General features: G+C 43.7%; 1 protein-coding gene across 8 annotated transcripts in view; it reads right to left on the reverse strand.

The window, feature by feature from the left end:
• Positions 1 to 369: 369 nt before the first annotated feature.
• Positions 370 to 21,813, reverse strand: part of MRO (maestro) — a 48,019-nt gene continuing 26,575 nt past the window's right edge. For 4 of the 8 annotated variants that reach the window (XM_054461342.2, XM_054461339.2, XM_054461341.2 and 1 more), the window contains 6 exons: positions 14,506 to 14,608; positions 12,061 to 12,207; positions 10,506 to 10,688; positions 6,668 to 6,823; positions 5,338 to 5,445; positions 370 to 4,693 (listed from right to left, as the gene is read on the reverse strand). In XM_054461342.2, the coding sequence (XP_054317317.2) occupies positions 4,640 to 4,693; positions 5,338 to 5,445; positions 6,668 to 6,823; positions 10,506 to 10,688; positions 12,061 to 12,207; positions 14,506 to 14,604 (747 nt within the window). In that variant the 5' untranslated portion in view covers positions 14,605 to 14,608 and the 3' untranslated portion in view covers positions 370 to 4,639. Of the gene's footprint in view, positions 4,694 to 5,337; positions 5,446 to 6,667; positions 6,824 to 10,505; positions 10,689 to 12,060; positions 12,208 to 14,505; positions 14,609 to 18,289; positions 18,309 to 21,813 lie in introns of those variants that run through there. The other 4 variants (XM_054461343.2, XM_054461347.2, XM_063653690.1 and 1 more) reach the window with 4 other exon arrangements.

The following is a 21,813-nucleotide window of genomic DNA, read 5'->3' on the forward strand; positions in this document are numbered from 1 at the left end:
TCTGCTCTACCTCTGAAGAAATGGGCATTTGGAATCAGTCCAGGGAATGGCTGATAGAACCAAGGAACTGGAAAGTATTCCAGACAGTAGGAATTGAGGAAGCATCATGGGAAATTCTAGGTTGGTGTTTATTATAAGGAATCTTAGAAGTCTGGCTTGGGAGTCTTAACTCCCAAGTGCTTAACTTGGTAAATAATAGGTGCCTTTGCATATCAAATCATCCCTCCTCAGTAAATTAGGATGTGTTGGGTTTATCTAGAACCCAGGGTTTTCCTGAAACCATTTAACATGTAAATAAAGGAACAAAATGTTTACTGTACTGTGGTCAGACAAAATTAATGTAAGTTCAGTAACATAAATAAAATGATAATCAATCATAAGTCATTTTATTTGTCATCAAGTTATATTATCAACAGGTTATTGTGATCAACAGATTAAAACAAAATGTCTCAAAAGGACAAAGGCAAACACATACTATTGAGAGTAAACAATAACCATCCCAGGCTTTCCAAAGCATATTATCACTTACACTCATGGACTTTTTTTCATTTTAAAAGGGCACTTTGCATGTGTTTTATAACTATAAAAGTAATACACGCTCATTGCAGCAAACTTAGAAAATGCAGAAATGCACAAATATCTGTCTTCCATACAACACTGCTAGCTACCCTACACAGCTGTTGTTTCTCACTTTCAAAACATTCTAGTGCTTTTTTATAACGTGTGACGCGTTCCCCCAATTAAGTGGTCTATTAACTGGAAGTTCACAGGCTTCTGCTCTCATTTGGTAGCAGAATTGGTCACACCTGTTAGATTCTCCGCCTCCTCCTTTGTCATTTTCTCTCCTCTCTCTCCACGACTTCCCTCTCCCCTTTAAGAAAGACCTATCTCAGCCAGGAGCGGTGGCTCATGCCTGTAATCCCAGCACTTTGGGAGACCAAGGTGGGCGGATCACTTGAGGTCAGGAGTTTGAGACCAGCCTGGCCAACATGGTGAAACCCCATCTCTACTAAAAATACAAAAATTAGCCAGCCATGGTGGCAGGCACCTGTAATCCCAGCTACTCAGGAGGCTGAGACAGGAAAGTCACTTGAACCCAGGAGGTGGAGGTTGCAGTGAGCTGAGATCGTGCCATTGCACTCCAGCCTGGGTGACAGAGCGAGGCTCCATCTCAAAAATAAAAATAAAGAAAGACCCATCTCATGAGCACCAGGGACACAGGGGACCAAGCATAGCTCTACCCTGAGCACTTAGCATGGGGGCGGAGCACTTGAACATTCCTTCTCTACCCTGAGCACTTAGCATGGGGGGCGGGGCACTTGAACATTCCTTCTCTACCCTGAGCACTTAGCATGAGGGTCGGGGCACTTGAACATTCCTTTTTTCTTTCTTTCATTCAACTGCTCAATAAGGTTCAAAATTAATGTTCAAAATTAAGAAATGTCAAAACATTACCTTTGGGTTGGCATTCAAATAAACGTGGGGAAGGGGAAACTTGAAATGCACAAGCATAAAGGTAACCTGTACATTGGTTATAAGGAATGAAATCGATGACCCTCATTTGTCAAAATGGGCTCCTCCCAGGAAGGAGTGACAGCTTCAGATGACTTTCTGACATTTTTCCCCCAATCAACATTCATTTACAGAGTACTTTTGCTGTCACCAGGGAGATACAATGAGGTACAAGATACAGCCCTGCCTTCTGTAGTTTCAATCTAACAGGATAAAAAAAAAAAAAAAAAACATAAAGACATATACAAAAAAAAAAACTTTTCAGATAAGATATAAGTGGTATAATATTGCTAGAATGTTCTGGGAATTCAGAGGCTCGAGCTCTCCCCTGATTGAGGGGATCAGGACTTTGATCTAGGCGTTGGAGTACAGATAAGAGATACACGTGAAATGTGTGTGTGTGTGTGCATGTGAGTCCAGGTGGGTGTGCACAGGTGAGCAGGGAGGGGACGCAACACGGAAATGGCAGACTGAGCAAAGGTGAGGGGGTGTAGGAGAACAAGACATGTTGAGAAAAGAGAAAGGACCCAAACTTGGCTGAAGCACAGAGAGTAACAGAAGAAAAGGAAGTTTGAAAGCCTGAAATGGCAGACTGGACATTGGACTTTATTCCCTCTACAATTTGGAATCATTTAGTCATTCAGCAAATGTTCCTTAATCACGTGGCCAGGCCCTGTGGTAGGTATGGTGAGAAACAGAAACAAACAAACAAAATAACATAGTCCCTTGCTCTTGCCACCAAATTTCATGATAACATAAATTTCTGGAAATAGAATTTAAACTCAAAGAAGACTTATGAAAAGCAAAACAAAATTAGCCAAGACAACAGTTAATAATAAGGAATCTTCTTTGGTTACTTATTGCAGTGTGACAAATTATCCCAAAGGTTAATGACTTAAAACAACAATCATCTGATTCTTTGTTCATGCTTCTGCAATTGAGACAGGCTTGATGGAGACGCTCGTCTCTTTTCCATATGGTGTCAGCTGAAGTAGCTTCAACAGCTCGGGTCTGGCTGGAAGGGACAACTTGTGTCATGTGTCTGGGCCTCGGACTCTGCCGTGGGTTGGGTGTCTCCATTCTCCTTCACATGGTGATCTCAGGCACTCTCATTTGTTCCTGGTAGTTCAACCCCTTATGTGGCAGCTGGCTTCCCCCACAATGCAAACGAGGAAAAAGCCAGGGTTTCTAGGCCCAGCACAGTGCCATTTATCACAATCTCCTGATTAAAGCAAGTCACAAAGGCAGCCCAGATTCAAACAGAAGTGACTAAATAAGGACATGAGTATCAGGAGGCATGACTCATTGGGGGCCACCAAAATAAAAGGCTACCATTGAATCTTAAAGTCAAATAATCCAACAGCATCTTCCACAATTTTAACCGACAGAGGGACATTAACTGCATAGGTTTTTCTTCTCTAGAGCACGTAACCCCACCCATCTCACCCTATCTCCACCTTTTTGAATGCCAGCCACATGCAGCCATTTCTCAGACCACTCACTGATCACTTAATGGAACTGCATCAAGTTTAAACCAACCTTGCAACAAAATTTCAAAGAGGCCAACATCCGGGGAGCGGGTGCTGGGGAGGGGCAGGGGGCTTACAGCTCAGAACCACCCATTTGCTCTTGAGCCTGTGTCCCTCCTAAAATCTCTTGCTGTCATATTCTTCAGATTCAAAACAGGAAGGAAGAAAATCCATTCCTGCCTGGCACTTGCCACTCCATCTGCCATCTCCCACATCCTTGTCTCGCCTAGGATTCTCCTCATCCCCGCATCTGTGTCACACCACGCTGTCCCTAGGAGCTACAGCAGAAAATTGAGTTCCTGATTCTCAGAATGCCATTTAAGATCCAGCTGTAGCTTTTATAATCTCCTTTGTTTTAAATTGTCTTGAACAAAACGCTCCAGGTGTGGCCTAGATACTGAGTTCAGGGGTGGTACCAGAGTTTCTGTAGAAGCTTGGGATGCAATCTGGTTAGAAGGAGGGTGAGAGGGACTAAGAGATTTTTCTTGTGATTTTTATGAGTGATGTGACTCCTCAGATAACTAGGATTGATCACCAAGATAATTGGCAATAATAGCCAAAAAGTAATTAATAAAAACATACACTCAGCTCACATAAATTAATAAAAATGTATACTTAGTACATATAAAATCAAAAGCTAACTGGGCTTAGTAGAGGAGCAGAAGCAGAGACGTTTGCATTTGTTTTGTTTCTAACATTTCCAACCAACCATCAGTTATTCCACGGAGAGGCAGGATGGCATGATTATTGAGTATGGGCTCAAGAAGTCAGTCCGTACGCGTTTGAATTCCAGCTCCACTGTTTACTGAGTTATCTGGGGCAAGTTACCTAATTTCCCTATGTGTTAGCTTTCTCATCTACAAAATGAGAACAATAATAGTACTTACTATCTCATAGGGTTGTCATGAGTATTAAATAGAACTCTCAAAAAGCACTTAGACCGTGCCCACTAAATTGTAAGCACTCAGTGTTACCTACTATTGTTATCCCATAAGTTATCATGAGCCTGAGGATTTTCAACACATGCTTTATAGATCTTTTTCTGTCTATTAATTCTTGTTTAGGATGATCTTGAAAGCAATGACTGTTTAAAATTATGAGAAGCCAAAGATACCCCTGCAAGCCACCTTCTTGGTATCTTGGCCAACTTTAAATAAATCTTGGCAAGAAAAGGTATCAATAGCAAATACACTAAAACAAACAAACAAACAAACAAAAATGCTTAAGGTAACAAGTAGTCTCCTAAGCCTCAGAAATTATTAAAAATAAAAGCTAGGTGACAGATGAACTTAAGAAAGAAAAAGCTGAGAAATAAGCACTGAATCTATATACACTTGGAATGTTTTAAAGAAAGTGTGTACCTGCTCATCAAATTTGTATGGGGAGGAAATGAAATAAGTGAAAGCAGTCTAGAATTTTACTTTAGATATAATCATACAATTCCATGTATTATTTTTGCCTTTGATTGCTCTCCCAGCACCCTGGTTTCCATTACAATCCCAAGAGGCAAGCAGAAGAGGCATCCAGTGAGATAAAACAGGGGAATATGATGGCTCAGCAATGCACTCATATAGAACAATTTCCCTGCTGTTCTGCGCTTACAGAATTTTATTTGCGTAGAAGAACTGAAGGATCTCTGGATGATAGTGGCTCTGAAAGAAATTAGCAAAGGTACGCGTGAGGGCGGGATTCAGCAAACTTCCTTGACAATATAACTAGTAGGCAGTGATCAGTGCAGGGCATGTGGATAAGCAGGAGAGGTGGAGGCATCATCTGTATCCAGCTAGTGACCTGAATTGGAACTGCCAATATATCTTGTGCTTGATCCTCTAGGCGTTTTGCCATTTACATTGTATGATGGGTCCATTACAATCAAAACACAGTTGGCTTGGCCGGGCATGCTGGCTCATGCCTGTAATCCCGGCACTTTGGGAGGCTGAGGCAGACAGATCACTTGAGATCAGGAGTTCGAGACCAGCCTGGGCAACATGGTGAAACCCCATCTCTACTAAAAATACAAAAATTAGCTGGGTGTGGGGGTGCATGCCTTTAATCTCAGCTACTCAGGAAGCTGAGGCACGAGAATCGCTTGAACCTGGGAGGTGAAGGCTGCAGGGAGCCGAGATGGTGCCACTGCACTTGCTCTTCTCAGAAAAAAAGAAAAAATAAAGAAAAACATAGTTGGCCTGAGTCGTTTTATGGGGGGTAACTCTTTCTTGTGCTTGGCCACCTTCCGTGTTAACCACCGGGAGGGCAGGGACCGGAAAAGAACTCTCTGCTCCCCTGGCTCACTCACCAGCTGCCGGTAGAGCTTAGTGTTCCTTTGATCTTCTTCACTCTGGAAGCTGTATTCCTTCTTTAGTTTCAGATATGGAGAACAGGCTCGAAATGTGGTTTTGCAAGCCTGAGAAAGATAATATTACTATTTTATTTATTAAAGAGTTCCATAATCCCAAGCAAGGAAAAGTATCCTAGCGGATTGCACCCAATCTGTGGTCAGGGGCCCACTGAAAGTGTGAAAGTAACTTCCAGGTAGTTTCAAAATTTGAATCTTAAAGGATGTATGCTTATAAAATGGCCATGTCTATAATTTGGGGACTGGTGGGAAGGGCGTAGCTTTATAGTTTAGCACAGCCTTTGTTATTATCCCATCAAAAGTAGTACTGGATTCCTAAATTTAATCTCTCTCTCAGTAACTTAAAGAAGGCAAGTGGTTTGGTAGAAAGCTTTGCTCCCAATTGTTTTGAAACATTCACCAAGTCCCACTCCAAAGCAGGCCTGAAGTTGATCCAACCTTGTTAGGACACATTTTCTCCAAGAATAAAACAAAAATGCCAGAAGAAATTAATAAGTCATGGGTGGAGCCCAGCGAGGTGGCTCATGCCTGTAATCCCAACACTTTGGGAGGCTGAGGCGGGTGGATCACCTGAGGTCAGGAGTTCGAGACCAGCCTGGCCAACATGGTGAAATCCCATCTCTACTAAAAATATAAAAAATTAGCAGGGCGTGGTGGTGGGCACCTGTAATCCCAGCTACTCAGGAGGTTGAGGCAGGAGAATCGCTTGAACCCCAGAGGCGGAAGTTGTAGTGAGCCGAGATCATACCATTGCACTCCAGTCTGGGCAACAAGAGCAAAACTCTGTCTCAAAAAAAAAAGAGAGAGAGAGAAGGAGGGAAGGAAGGAAGGAAGGAAGGAAGGAAGGAAGGAAGGAAGGAAAACGAAAAGGAAAAGGAAAAGAACAGAACAGAAAAGAAGCCATGGGTGGGAAATCTATACCAAGCACAATGACAAAAGCTAACTGGGCATGAATAAATATCCTCATTATGCGGGCTGCTGCACCATTGATTAAATCTGTGCCTCTCTGCCCCCAACCCCATTACCCTGAGCTTATCAATAGCATTGACAGGTGCTGCGCTTAGGCAGGTGGGGCAGATGAAAAGTAACACTCTTGCTCAAAGAGAGATTACACACCAAAGAGGCACCTTGTCTAGGATGTGTACAGAAACGCTGCTAAGCATCTACAGCAGTGCTGGCAGGAACCCCAGGGTCTGGCGTCTCAACTCGCAACTCCCTTTATGAATAGCATGGAGATGTCACTCCGTTGGTTGCAGAGTCAAGGTCTTACCTTGGCAACCTGGGGATTTCTGTCCTGTAAATGGATCAGGAGGGAATCTTGTGTCTGCTTAACCTGACTGGTGAAAAATTTTTTCCATTTTCTCCCGGCAAAGGCAGCCAATTGCCCAAACAAAACAAAGGCCGAGTATCTCAGACTGTCATTCTCCTGTGGTCCCCATCAACAAAACAATAAGAAAGCCAGATCATTACCAAAAGGCAACTGCATCTGAACACATCACAGTCATCGGTCAGAACACATCACAGCAGTCAATCAGAACACATCACAGCCATCAATCAGAACACATCACAGCCATCAATCTTGGCTGTACATTACAGGGTGGGCAGTGAGATCTGGTCTAAAGCATTTAGCTGGGTAGGTGGGGGTGGCTTGAAGAGGGCCCAAAGGCTTCAATGAACCTCTTCTCCAGCAGACAAGAGGACTAGCCTGGGAAATCACTAGTGCTACTCCCACCTTCCCAGATTTTTTCTTCATTATTTCATGTTTTGGAGATAGAATACATTTACCAATTCCCAAAATTCAAAATAACCAAAAAGCTTCATAGAAAAAGTAGGTCTACTTTCTACTCCTCTCCATCAGCCACCAAATTTTCCTCCCCACAAGCTAATAAAGTTATGTTTTGTGTGTATCTCTCCAGAAAATAAAGAAGAAAGATGCATATCGTATAATCCTTTCCCTATTTTTTACATAAATGGAAGCACATGCCACTGTTGTTATGCACCTTGAGTTTTCTCAGTCTGAGAGCTCTTTCTACGTCAATACATAAAGGAGGTTTCATTTTTCTTTTTCTTTTCTTTTTTCTCTTTTTCTTTTCTGCACCAGAATTCATTCAACCAGTTCCCTGTTTATTACTCCAGCATTTTTGCCAAGTCTCTTCTCTTTGCTTTTGGTCTGAGTTTCTCCTACCTGCAGTGGATATAATAATCACATTTCTTCCCCCAACACCCTCTCACCTCTCCCTGCTTCCAGTCTGACTGGTTGGTTTGTCCCTGAGTGCATTTCAGTGGACTCTGCCCTCTCTTTCTTTCCAAGGTAAGCTATTTGGTCCAAGTATTACCTTTCCAGGTGAGGAGACCAAGGCCCAAGGCACTTAAGGAACTTGCCCAAAATCACACTGTCAGGTAACAGAGCCAGTATACTAACCCAAGCACCTGACTTCCGGTGCACGGGTTTTTATATCAGTGTTTTGTAGTCTAAGTCCTCCTCCAGGTAAATCAGAGGCAGGAGGGCTGGGGTGGGCCTTCACAGGGGGGAAGAAGCACCAAGAACTGGGGGTCACAGAGACCCAGCAAGACTGAGGACCACTAATCATATTGTGAAGTATCTTTTAAAAATTTAGCACATGATGCATACAGAAATTGTCTTAGGGTTTTTTTTTGTTTGCTTTTTTGTTTTTTTAGAGATAGCATCTTGCTACATTGCCCAGCCTGGCCTCCAACTCCTGGGCTCAAGTGACCCTCATGCCTCAGCCTCCTAAGAAGCTGGGCTTACAGGCACACACGACCATGCCTGGCTTAGGGTTGTATTATCTTCACAGTTCTATCAGTGAGAGTGTGTGTGTTTGTAGTGTGTGTGTGTGTAACTAATTTTAATGGAGAATGTACCCCATTCAAAGCCATACCCTAATGCTTTAAGATGTACAGACATGTAAGACAGATGTTCGTCCCCTTAGGAGTCTGACAACTATCTAACTGGGAACACACGCACGGGTGAGCTTCATGGCCTCAGATAGTGAAGAGTGCTATCTGTAATCGAGATGTAAACTGTCAGCAAACAGCTCTGCATAAGAATTTCTGTGTTTCTACATGGCCAGGAATTTATGCTCAAAAATTCCAGGCAACCAGGGTTTAAAAAAATGGTTGAAGGCCAGGCACATGTCTCATGCCTGAAATCCCAGCCTTTTGGGAGGCCGAGATGGGAGAATTGCTTGAGCCCAGTTAGAGACCAGCCTGGGCAACATAGCAAGACCCCATCTCTACAAAAACTACAAAAATTAGCCAGGCATAGTGGCATGCACTTGTGGTCCCAGCCACTCAGGAGGCTGAGGTGGAAGGATCACTTGAGCCTGGGAGGTTGAGGCTGCAGTGAGCTGTGTTCCTGCCACTGCACTCCAGCCTGGGCAATACAGCGAGACCCTGACTCAAAAAAAAAAAAAAAATAGTGGTTGAATGACTAACAAGTCCTCGAAGTTCAGATGGCACCTCCAAGAGATTTAGAGCCATCTCCCTGGAGACATCTGCTTACACTTCAGGGTGGTAAGTAGGGACCTTCGCCCGCTCCCTCCCCAGAGAGGACTGGCTTACATTCAAGAGCAAAAATCCCTCTGTGTCTCTGGAGCAGGTGGGACACATGTGCCCAGCTCCTATATGAGCTCCAAGTTACATAAGGTCAAGGCCTCTTCTCCCCTTCTGCGCTGCTGACACATCTGGCTCTCGCCATGTGGCTCCAGAGAGAATTAGGGCGTGGGGAGATGATGCAAATCTCTCTGGGAGTAAATAAAAGTTCTGTTTGCTGTTCTGTAGGTCTTGTCTTTCAGGGACAGAATAACTGGCAGGCTAACTTGTTAGCTTGCAGTCAGGGTCTCTGACTCTTCTCAGTTTCGGGCTGAACAATGTGCCAGTGCACTTTTTGCTTAGCCCGATTTGTCATCTGGTAGTTGAGTGCAGCCCTATAGTCAGAGGAGCTGGTGGCATGTCCACTTCCTGGCTCTGTGAACTTGGGCAAGTTCTAACCTTTCTGTGCCTTGGTTTCCTTGTCTACAAAGTAAAGATAATTTCAGTGCCCATCTCACAGGGTTATTGTGAAGATTATATGAGATGATTCACATAAACTGCCTAGCACTGTGCCTGGCACACAGTGAGGGCTCACTAGATGCTAATCATTGCTATTGCCACATTTATAAGAGAGCATTGACATGTTAGTCAATCAGTGTACATCATCATCAGTGTACATCATCATCAGTGTACATATACCCACTTCTCTGTTAAGATGAAAACTCGCCAGGCACAGTGGCTCATGCCTGTAATCACAACACTTTGGGAGGCCAAGGCAGGTGGGTCATTTGAGCCCAGGAGTTTGAGACTAGCTTGGGCAATATAGTGAAAACCCATCTTTACCAAAAATACAAAAATTAGCCAGCCGTGGTGGCATGTGCCTATAGTCCCAGCTACTTGGGAGGCTGAGATGGGAGGATCAATTGAGCCCGGAAGGTGGAGGTTGCAGTGAGCTGAGATCACACCATTGCACTCCAGCCTGGGTGACAGAGTGAGACCCTGTTTCAAACAAACAAAAAAACCGTTGAGGGGTAGAGATAAAATTCTATACATCTTTATATGTCCTCCCAACCCTAGCACAGTACTAGGCTCTCAACAAGATGTGTTAATAAATAAGTGAATAATAGCGACCTTGTTCCCACAGCAACAAACCACCCACAGCTCACATTTCTTTCTTTCTTTCTTTCTTTCTTTCTTTCTTTTTTTTTTTATTTGAGAGGGAGTCTTGCTCTATTGCCAGGCTGGAGTGCAGTGGCGCGATCTCAGCTCACTGCAACCTCCACCTCCCAAGTTCAAGTGATTCTCTTGCCTCAGCCTCCCGTGTAGCTGGGACTACAGGCATGCACCACCATGCCCAGCTAGTTTTTTGTATTTTAGTGAAGACAGAGTTTCACCATGTTGGCCAGGATGGTCTTGATCTCCTGACCTCGTGATCCACCAGCCTTGGCCTCCCAAAGTGCTGGGATTACAGGCGTGAGCCACTGCACCCCGCCCCACAGTCATATTTCTAATCCCATTTTGATTTCAATAACCCAGAATTTTTCTAATTTACTTACATCATCTAATAAAGTCCTGGTCTGAAGGGTGATGTCTATGAAGAAGGAACCCAAACCTTTCCCCTGGATCTTGCCCAGAACAACGGTCAGAGTCTTCATACTCTCATGGATGACTTCCAAATTCACAGGGTCATACAGTCCATACACCAGCAGGTCGAGGACAATTTTCTTATACTTTCTCACCTGTCACCAAGGTTTGAAAAGCATTAATAGCACAGGAATTGCTCCCCATAGGTTGAAAAGCAACCCTACATCTAAGCTACTAATAACCTAGGACTTGAACTAACAGACCAGGGCTTTTTTCAAGATCTGCACAATTCTCATTAAAATACAAATGCTTCCATTAACCCAACCCAAGAGCCCAACTCAGCCTAGGAAAGAAAACAGAAAGAGCAATCTGGAGTGTGGCATGTGGGTGGGTGAGGCTGGGTGGGGCTCTTCAAATAGGGTGGCAGACCTGGGTGATCGCAGGGCCTGGGGAGAACGAGGTACCTTTATAGTGGGGAGGAGACAAAATGGGCACTGAAGTTGGCGGATGGTAAAGGAGGAGGTGGGAAAAACATCTTTTATGAAACAAACATAAATTGCTAGAAAAAAAATCACTTAAATTCACGAGGAAGGGTAACAGCTGTGAGTTTATCCTTCCTGCAGCTGTCTCCCACAGCTGATATCGCTGAGGTGTCATGAGCCTAAGATGACCCTGAATGAGTGACACCCTGAATGAGTCTCCTCCCCTTGAGTGCAGAAGGAACCTGTGACTTGCTTCCAGCCTACGGACATGACTTGACTTTACATTGCATAAGACTCTATCTTTTTTTTTTTTTTTTTTTGAAATGGAGTCTCGCTCTGTCGCTCAGGCTGGAGTGCCTGGTGTGATCTCTGCTCAAGCCTCAGCCTCCCGAGTACCTGAGATTGCAGGCACATGCCACCATGCCTGGCTAATTTTTTGTATTTTTACAAAAATATAAAACAGATGGGGGTTTCACCATGTTGGCCAGGCTAGTCTTGAACTCCTGACCTCAAGTGGTCCACCCGCCTTGGCCTCCCAAAGTGCTGGGACTGCAGGCGTGAGCCACTACAGCCCAGCCCATAAGACTCTATCTTAGCAGACAGGAGGAGGCGACACCCTCCTGCTGGCCTGGAGGAAGTGAGCTGCCTGATGTGAGAGAGTGGCCTCTAGGCATTGAAAGTGGCCCCCGGCATACAGCAGGCAAAAAAACAGAAACCTCTGTCCCACAATGGGAAGTAACTGAATTCTGCCAACAACCATGTAAGCGAACCCTGAGCTTCAGGAAGGAATGCAGTCTGGCAGACACTTGATTGCAGCCTCGTAAGATCCTGAGCAGATGACCCAGCTGAGCTGCACCTGGACTCCTGACCCGCGAAAACCCGAGATAATCAACACGTGTTGCTGTAAGCTGCTAAGTGTGCGGTGGTTTGTTCCGGGGTGATAGATAACTAATACAACAGAGACCATACTCCAGCCCTGGAGTCTCCACACCAAGGGGGTTGGAGAGGCTTGGGGGGCTGGCTGAGCCCCACTCTCCTTCCCTACCTTGTCAGGGGCTTCATAGGCCATGGTTCCCAAGTTTCTCATTGCCATGTGACGCTTTTTAGCATTGGGGTCCCGAGCTCTTTCTGCCAAGATGAAAAACACATTCTTCAGAGGCTCCCGCTTCTGGAACCTCAGTTTCCAAGAGACCTGGGTGATGGGTCAAAAATGTATTAATTTGGGAGTGTTCAGAGTCATACCCAATCCCAACCCCAATCCCTCCCTCTAAAGAAAATCCTGTGATTGCCTGCTCAATTTTACCCCGTCTTTCTCCTAATAAAGATGCCTGGGTTTTGTTGGAAATGTACTCATTTGGTCTACATAACGAAGAAATTGATGGAGAAAGAAGGCAATAAAGATAATGCAGGCTGGTGTTGAGGTAAGTTTAGGAGATTAAGGGGAGGGGCTCTAGAGCAGCTATGGGTGTGATAGAAGTCGAAAAAAAGAGGACTTGATCAGTGTTGATGTGACCTGGGAATAGGGATCCATTTCACAGGGAAAGGCGTGCTGTTACTCCTCAAAGAGCTCCCTTTACCCCTTCTTCTCCAGCTCTTTCCCATTTTTCTGCTCTCCTTTGTAGCCAAATGCCTTGAAAGACATCTATACTTGTTTTCTCCCGTTTGTCTCCTCGCATTGCCTCTTGAGCCCTCTGCAATCAGGCTAATGTCCCCTCACCCCTACCCTGCCATATGACTAATTCCAAGGGTCAGTTCTCAGTAGTCACCTTACTCAACATCTCAATAGCACTTGACACAATTAGCAAAGCATATCTGCAAACATCTAGTACACATCTACAAACATTTCAGGACTGATCTAGTACACATCTACAAACATTTCAGGACTGATCTAGTACACATCTACAAACATTTCAGGACTGATCTAGTACACATCTACAAACATTTCAGGACTGATCCAGTACACATCTACAAACATTTCAGGACTGATCTAGTACACATCTACAAACATTTCAGGACTGATCTAGTACACATCTACAAACATTTCAGGACTGATCTAGTACACATCTACAAACATTTCAGGACTGATCTAGTACACATCTACAAACATTTCAGGATTGATCTAGTACACATCTACAAACATTTCAGGGCACTTAAAGGATGTCCCAACTCCAGAATGCATGCATCTGAGCATGCAGTTAAGAGCAGGAAGAGAAATACATGAATAATGCAAATTGGGGAACACTGTGTGTCTGATGCAGAAACCTGTATTTTAAGAACTAAACTCTATCACGCCTGTAATCCCAGCACTTTGGGAGGCTGAGGCAGGCGGATCGCCTGAGGTCAGGAGTTCGAGACTAGCATGGCCAACATGGTGAAACCCTGAAACCCTGTCTCTATAAAAATACAAAAAATTAGCTGGACGTGGTGGCAAATGCCTGTGATCCCAGCTACTTGGGAGGCTGAGGCAGGGAGAATTGCTTGAACCTGGGAGGCAGAAGTTGCAGTGAGCTGAGATCACACCATTGCACTCCAGCCTGGGCAACAGAGCAAGACTCCGTCTCAAAAACAAACAAACAAACACAAACACTAAACTCTAAGTAATTGCAGGGCCAGGGATGGGGCTACTCTAGACTAGAGACTAGACTAGATAGGCTAGTCTCTGAGCCTTTGTAGCAAACCTATGAGCTCTCATGCAGGAAGACCCTGGTGTGCAGCAGGACCCAGAACACAGCAACATGTACTAGAGTCAGAATCAAGATGATGAAAGATCCGGACAAGATCAAAGAAGACAAAAGCCACCTCTCCACCATCCTTAGAAAGGGGCCTAGAGGGGGAGACTGGCTTGAGATTCAGCTCTCTCAATGGTGCTATGGATGAGATTTGGTGATTTCCAAGCTTCATTAGTATTCCTGGATTTTCATTCCAGTTCATTCCTTTTTTATCTTATATATATATATATATATATATATATATATATATATATATTTTAATTTAAGACAGGATCTCACTCTGTCGCCCAGGCTGCAGTGCAGTGGCATGATCTCAACTCACTGCAAACCCTACTTCCTGGGCTCAAGCGATCCTCCTACCTCAGCCCTGAGTAGCTGGGACTACAGGTGCATGCCACCATGCCCAGCTAATTTTTGTGTTTTTGGTAGAGACAGGGTTTTGCCATGTTGCCGCCTGGTCTAGAACTCCTGAGCTCAAGTGATCTGCCTGCCTCAGCCTCCCAAAGTGCTGGGAGGCGTGAGCCACCACACCCGGCCTCATTCTATATTTGTATTATTGAGTTAGCAGCAAGTTAAATTATTCTCAACTAATCTTTCTGTCATCCTGTATACATCCTATCCGTGTTAAAAGAACTGTCATCAAAGTTTTTTCAGAAGGAACTTCAGTGGAGCAGGCCTAACTAACCGCAGACCAAGCAAACGTATATCTTACAAAACAGCTGCTGGGAGGAGAAATTTGTTCATAATATTTTGTGTCAGACCTTGGAAAAGAAAGATATCATTGATGTCCTTTTCTGCTTAGGCTGGGAAGTAGGGATGGAAAGGGTCTGGCCCAGGATTCTCCTCTGTCTTTGGTCCATGGAACTAAAAAAAAAAAATCACATGAGCCACTGACACTCATCATCAACAAACATTGTTGTACAATGCATTGTGCTAGGGTAAGAATATAAAGAGGCAGCAATCCTGAGGCCTGTCTTTAGGAACCTTCCACTGTGGTGAGACAGAACAGTCACATAGATAAATAGCAACCCAAGGCAGCCCAAAAAGAATAGCAGCTTGGGGGCCAAGGGGCATCTGCCCTCTAGTTCCCCACTCCATTCTGCAGATTTCTTTTATCACTATCAACAAAGAAGTAAAATGCAGATTCCCAGGCTCTGCCCACAGAGTTCTCATGAATTGAAATACAGAGTAGCCTCAAATTTTGTGTTTTTAAAAGTTCTCTGAGAATGTAAATTGGTACCTCTTTTTAGAGAGGATTTGGCACTATCTCTTACCACTTTAAAGTGCACGTAATTGGCAATTCTCTAATCCTATAGATATTAGCACATCATATGTTCAAAGATATACACAAAGGATAGCCACCATAGCACTGTAATAGACAATATTGTGTTCTTTAATGGTTTGGGCAGGGGAAGGGGGAATGGGGCAGGGGTTTGAGACAGGGTTTTGCTCTGTCTCCCAGGCTGGAGTGCAGTGGCAGGACATAGCTCACTGCAGCATCAACCTCCCAGGCTAAAGCAATCCCTCCACCTCAGCCCCTGAGTGGCTGGGGCCACAGGTGCATGCCACCATGCCCAATTAATTTTTTAATTTTTTTTTTTACGTTGTCCAGTCTTGTCTCAAACTCCTGGGTTCATGCAATCCTTCTGCCTCAGCCTCCCAAAGTGTTGGGATTATAGTCTTTAGCCACTGTGCCTAGCCAATGGTTTGAACATAAATAAATTACGTATATTACAACTATACAACTTTACAACGACTGCTATGCAGTCACTAAGAAGAATATTGGGCAGTTCAACATGTGCTAAAATAATCTCCATGATATATTGTTGAGTGAAAAGTGCAAATCCATGTGCACAGTGCGTTACCACTTGTGTAAAATCAAAATGAGGGCAGGAAATACATATGTACATATATGCTTGCATATGCATAGAAGGAGGAAAAATACACAAGAAACATTAAGAGAGATGGCCTCTGGGCTGGAAATCCGAGGAACTGAAATTGGAGGGAAACTTACTTTTTTCACCTTTTTTGTATATGTACAGCTTGTAATTTCACCATGTACATGTATTATTGAATATAATATACATAAACGTAGCTTACCAAGTGATTCTGATCCACAGCCTGACTTGGGGCCCACTAGTACAAACCAGCACTTCTCAAACATTAATATGCACTAAAATAATTTGAAGATCTTGTTCAGTGTGTCTGCAGCGGGAACTCAAGATTCCACCTTTCTTCCAAGCTCCCAGGGGATTCCAAGCAGGTACTATGCTCTGAGTGTCAAGGGCATAAAGTTTGTTTTTTTAACTTATTATTATACTTTAAGTTCTACGGTACATGTGCACAACGTGCAGGTTTGTTGCATATGTATACATGTGCAGGGCATAAAGTTAAGAGCCACTGGAGTCGAGAGAGGACTGTGGGCTGGAACAGCTGGTGGAGACTTCCCAAAGCACACTGGTGAGCTTGGAAGCAGAGGCAGAGCATATATGACACATTGGGAGTCAACGGGATCCCATGCAGTATCATGGTGGTGGTAGCAGTAATGATTAAAATAGTAGGAGAGAGGTAGAAGATAGGCTACAGAGGCTAGTTAAAGGCCAGCTGTGGAGGACTCTGACTTCTAAAGAGCTTGATTTCAATTGTACTTTGTAGATATGAGTAACCTGATGATTTTCTTTTAATTTAGGTGAAATCCATGTAACATACAATTAGCCATTTAAACAATGTTCTGCAACCACCACCTCTGTCTAATACCAAAACTTTTTCATCACCCCAAAAGAAAACCCTGCATCCATTAGGCATTCATTCCCTATTCCATCCTCCCCCAGCCTCAGGCAATGTTAATCTGCCTTCTGTCTCGATGGATTTACCTATTCTGAATATTTCACATATATGGAATCATACATTATTGTGATCATTTATAACTGGCTTCTTTTTCTTAGTATATTGCTTTCGAAGTTCATCCACGTTGTAGCATGTATCAGTATTTCGTTCTTTTTTATGGCTGAATAATATTCCATTGTATGGTTATACCACAATTTGTTTATCCATTCACCTGTTGATAGGCACCTGGGCTGTTTCCCTGTTTTGGCTATTCTGAATAATGCTACTATGAATATCTGTGCACAACTATTTGTATCTGCTTTCAGTTATTGGGGGCATATACTTAGGAGTAGAATTGTTGAGTCATATGGTAATTCTTTTTCTTTTTTTTGAGACAGAGTCTTACTCTGTCTCCCAGGCTGGAGTGTAGTAAGCTCACCGCAACTTCCGCCTCCTGGGTTCAAGGGATTCTCTTGCCTCAGCCTCCTGAGTTGCTGGGATTACAGGCACATGCCACCATGCCTGGATAATTTTTGTATTTTTAGTAGACATGGGGTTTTGCCACGTTGGCCAGGCTGGTCTTGAACTCCTGACCTCAAGTGATCTGCCTACCTCAGCCTCCCAAAGTGTCAGGATTACAGGTGTTAGCCACCAAGCCTGGCCATCACATGGTAATTCTATGTTTAACTTTTTGAAGAACCACCAAACTGTTTTCCACAGTGGTTACACCATTTTACATTCCCACCAGCAACGTATGAGGGTTCCAATTTCTCCACATCCTTACCAACTTTTATTTTCCATTATTATTGTTTTTAATTATTAGATCCATCTTAGTAGGTATGAAATGGTCTGTCCGTTGTGGTTTTTATTTGCATTCTCCTAATGACTAATGAGGCTAAGCATCTTTTCATGTGCTTGTTGGTGATTTATATATCTTCTTTGGAAAAATTTCTATTAAAATCCTTTGCTCATTGTCAGTTAGGTTGTTTGTCTTTTTCTGAGTTGTAAGAATTCCTTATATATTCTGAATACTAGACCATTACCAGATATATGATTTACAAATATTTTCTCCCATTCTGTGGGCTGTCTTTTCACTTTCTGGATAATGTCTGTTGTGCACAAAAGTTTTTATTTTTGATGAAGTCCAATTTGTCTATTTTTGTTGTTCTTACACTTTTAGCGTTAAATCTATGAATCTATTGCCACATCTAAAGTCATGAAGATTTACCCCTGTGTGTTCTTTTAAGCATTTTATAGTTTTCACATTTCTATTTAGGTCATTGATCCATTTTGAGTTAATTTTTGTATGTAATATGTGGTAGGGGTTCAACTTCATTAGAACCATTGACTTGTATGTGTTTTGTGTTTTATTTTTTTTAATAGGAGAAATGGCAGGCAAGCAGCTGCAGCCATTCTTAACCCTGGCTATATTAGGATCACCTGAGGAACTTCTGAACATCCAGACTAAGTCTGCCATTATCTCTGGAGGGAGGCCCAGGCATCAGTATTTTTTAAAGCCCACCAGGTAATTCCAGAAGGCAGTCACTGAACTACAGTGACCAGTGACCAACTGCCTTGGTTTGACCAGGGCTGAGGAGCTTCCAGGGACATGGGACTTTCACTGCTAAAGCTGGAAAAGTCCTGGCCAAACCAAGACACACTCCTCTCTGATGCAATCTGACCCTTTTCAACAGCTGTACTTTGGAACATTTGACTCACTTGATCTGGAGGTGCACGGGGACTCGGTTTCTCTGCCATTCTTGCCCCCCAGGTGGATTTGGTCCATGAAACCCCAGGTGGATTTGCTCCATTCTGGAGAGGTCCATGAAAACACTCCCTCACCGCCTAACTTCCAGGACCTGTATCTCCTTCATATCTGGCCAATAGGAATCTTGTCACCACTGCAATGGGGAACCAAAATAAAACCCCAGAAAATTGCACCCCCACCAGTTAGCAAGAGTTTCTCTTTTCATCAGTTACCTGGCTGAACTGAGATTCTCTCTGTTTGATTGAAGGTATTCCCACAGGCTTCCTCATTAAACCAGTGGTTCTCACACTTCATTGTGCATCAGAATCACCCGGAAGACTTGTTAAAACACACATTCCCAGGCCTAGGCCCCAGAGTTTCTGATTTTGTGCATCGGCAGCAGGGCCTAATAATTTCTATTTCTATCTACAAGCTCCCACGTGACACTGGGATGTGGCTGGTTTGGTGACCACACTTGGAGAACCAGTGCATTAACAGAAACAAACCACAGCAGTACAGTGTTGCTTCTCTCCAGAATAAAGGGATTTTAAAATTCACATTAAGGATGGAGCTGGAGGTCATTATCCTAAGCAAACTAACGCAGGAACAGAAAACCAAGTACCACATGTTCTCACTTACAAGTGGGAGCTAAACATTGAGTACCTGTGGACACAAAGAAGGCAACAGACACCAGGGCCTACTTGAGTGTGGAGGGTGGGAGGAGGGTGAAGATCGAAAAACTACCTGTTGGGTACCATGCTTATTACCTGAGTGACAAAACAATCCATACTTCAAACCCCTGCAACACACAATTTGCCTTTATAACAAACCCACACATGTACCCCTGAAACTAAAATAAAATTTAAAAATTTAAAATTCACACAGAGTCAAAAAACATGCTTGGTTGTTTCTTTCTGGGGCTTTTCTTTTAACAACTTTATGTTTCAATAGAACCTAATGATTCTCAGGTCAGATGTTCCGGATCAGAGCCGACAGGTGCCTGACAATGGGTACAGGGAGCCTAAAAGACGCAAAACTCCTGTCCCATGTTGAACGAGGGGTTGAACACAATCTCACTTTAGACAAATAGGATTGGTTATTTATATTAGCATATTTGTGAATTTTAATAGCATTAAGATTACCTTCAAATAAAAAAAAAAAACCCTCAAAGTGGAGGTAAAGCTGTCACCTGATTGCCCCCAGCCCGACTCAGGCCATCACCATGTGCCCCTGCAGCAGCCAGTGAACGTGGGGGCGGGGAGGAGAGCCATGACCCATGGGAATCAGGGCAGTTGAGAAAACTGGTTCTTGGTGGCCTGAGCTTTGAAACTACAGAGGCCCGTTTAAGAGGCCATATTGAGGAATGGGGCACACCCACAGATTGTGTGGTAAGGAGAAACTCCCAAACAAAACATCTCGGGGGCCTTGGTTTTGTGACTTACACTCGTGCAGCAAAGTGTGCTCAACCACACAAGGTTGATGGGCATGTAGCAGAACCAAAGACAGCTGTTTCTAGAGAGGGTTCTGTAAAGCCTGGTGCCCGTCCAACAGTAAAGAAAATGTTTGTTGGGGGGTAATAAGGAAGAGACAGAAGAATATAATTTGAGAGACTCCTTTGAAAAGTGTGACAAGATTGAAACTGTAGAAGTTATGAACCGGGCACGGTGGCTCATGCCTGTAATTTCGGCACTTTGGGAGGCCGAGGCGGGCAGATGACTTGAGCTCAGGAGTTCGAGACAAGCCTGACCAACATGGTGAAACCCCGTCTCTACTACAAATACAAAAATTAGCTGGGCATGGTGGCACGTGCCTGTAATCCTGGCTACTCGGGAGGTTAAGGCAGGAGAATTGCTTGAACCCAGGAGGCAGAGGTTGCAGTGAGCTGAGATCATGCCACTGTACTCCAGCTGGGTGACAGAGCGAGACTTCGTCTCAAAAAATAATGATAAAAAATAAAAACGTTAGGGAAGCCAGACAGAGTGGAAAACAGAGAGGATTTGCTCTGGCAACTTTTGATGATCATGAAACAATTGATGAAATTGTTATTCAGATATACCACGCCATTAATGGGCATAATTGTGAAGTAAAAAGGGTCCTTTCTAAATAAGATGGAGTCTACTGGGTCATAAAGAGGTCATGGAAGTGGATCTGGCAACTTGGCTGGTCATGGAGGAAACTTTGGAGGTGGTGGAGATAATTCTGGCCGTGGTGGGAACTTTGGTGGAAAGGAGGCTATGGTGGTGAAGGTGATGGTAGCAGAGGCAGTTATGCAGGAGATGGCGGTGGACAGAATGGATTTGGAGGTGATGGTAGCCACTATGGGTGGTGATCCTGGTCATAATAGTAGAGGGGGGCCGTGGTGGTGGTGGACCAGGATATGGAAACCAAGGTAGTGGATATGGTGGCAGTGGTGGATGATATGATGGTTACAATGAAGGAGGAAATTTTGGTGGTGGTAACTACAGTGGTGGTGGGAACTATAATGATCTTGGAAACAACTATCAAATTATGAACCTATGAAAGGGGGCAGTTTTGATGGAAGAAGCTCAGGTAGTCCCTATGGTGATGGTTATGGATCCGGTAGTGGAAATGGTGGATATGGTAGCAGAAGGTTCTAAAAACAGCAGAAAAGGAGGCTGGGCACGGTGGCTCACACCTGTAATCCCAGCACTTTGGGAAGCTGAGGTGAGCGGATCACCTGAGGTCAGGAGTTCGAGACCAGTCTGGTCAACATGGTGAAACCCTGTCTCTACTAAAAATACAAAAATTAGCTGGGCATGGTGGTGGGCGCCTGTAATCCCAGCTACTTGGGAGGCTGAGGCACGATAATCGCTTGAACCCGGGAGGCAGAGATTGCAGTGAGCCGAGATCATGCCCCTGCACTCCAGCATGGGGGGTAGAGTGAGACTCTGTCTCCAAAAATAAAAGATAAAAAAATAAAAACAGCAGAAAAGGGATACAGTTCTTAGCAGGAGAAAGAACAAGAAGTTTTGGGAAAGCAGCAAGTTACCTTGAAACAGTCGTCCCAAATGCATTAGGAACTAAAAATCTGCCACAGAAGAAACGATGATACATAGTTAGAAAAGTTACTGCAGCTTAAACAGAAAACCCTTCTTGTTCAGGACTGTCATAGCCACAGTTTGCAAAAAGTGCAGCTATTGATAATGCAATGTAGCATTGGCTAGATGAACATCCCTATGGTCTTTTATCTGCTGTAGCTTTTTCTTTTTCTTTTCATTACATCAGGTATATTGCCCTGTAAATTGTGGTAGTGGTTCCAAGAATAAAAAATTAAGGAATTTTTAACTTTTCAATATTTGTATAGTTCAGTTTTTCCACATTTCTGAACAGACACTTTAACAAAATACAGTTTTGAGAGTGTTTCCTTGTGAGTTAACAAATAAAGCAGACCATTGTGAAGTACTGTTTTGCATAAATTTTGCTAACGTTAGCTGTAAAGAAACACCAGCTGACTTGCAGTTTAAGGGAATTCTAT

Source organism: Pongo pygmaeus, chromosome 17 (assembly GCF_028885625.2).
Source record: "Pongo pygmaeus isolate AG05252 chromosome 17, NHGRI_mPonPyg2-v2.0_pri, whole genome shotgun sequence".
Taxonomy (NCBI): Eukaryota; Metazoa; Chordata; class Mammalia; order Primates; family Hominidae; genus Pongo; species Pongo pygmaeus.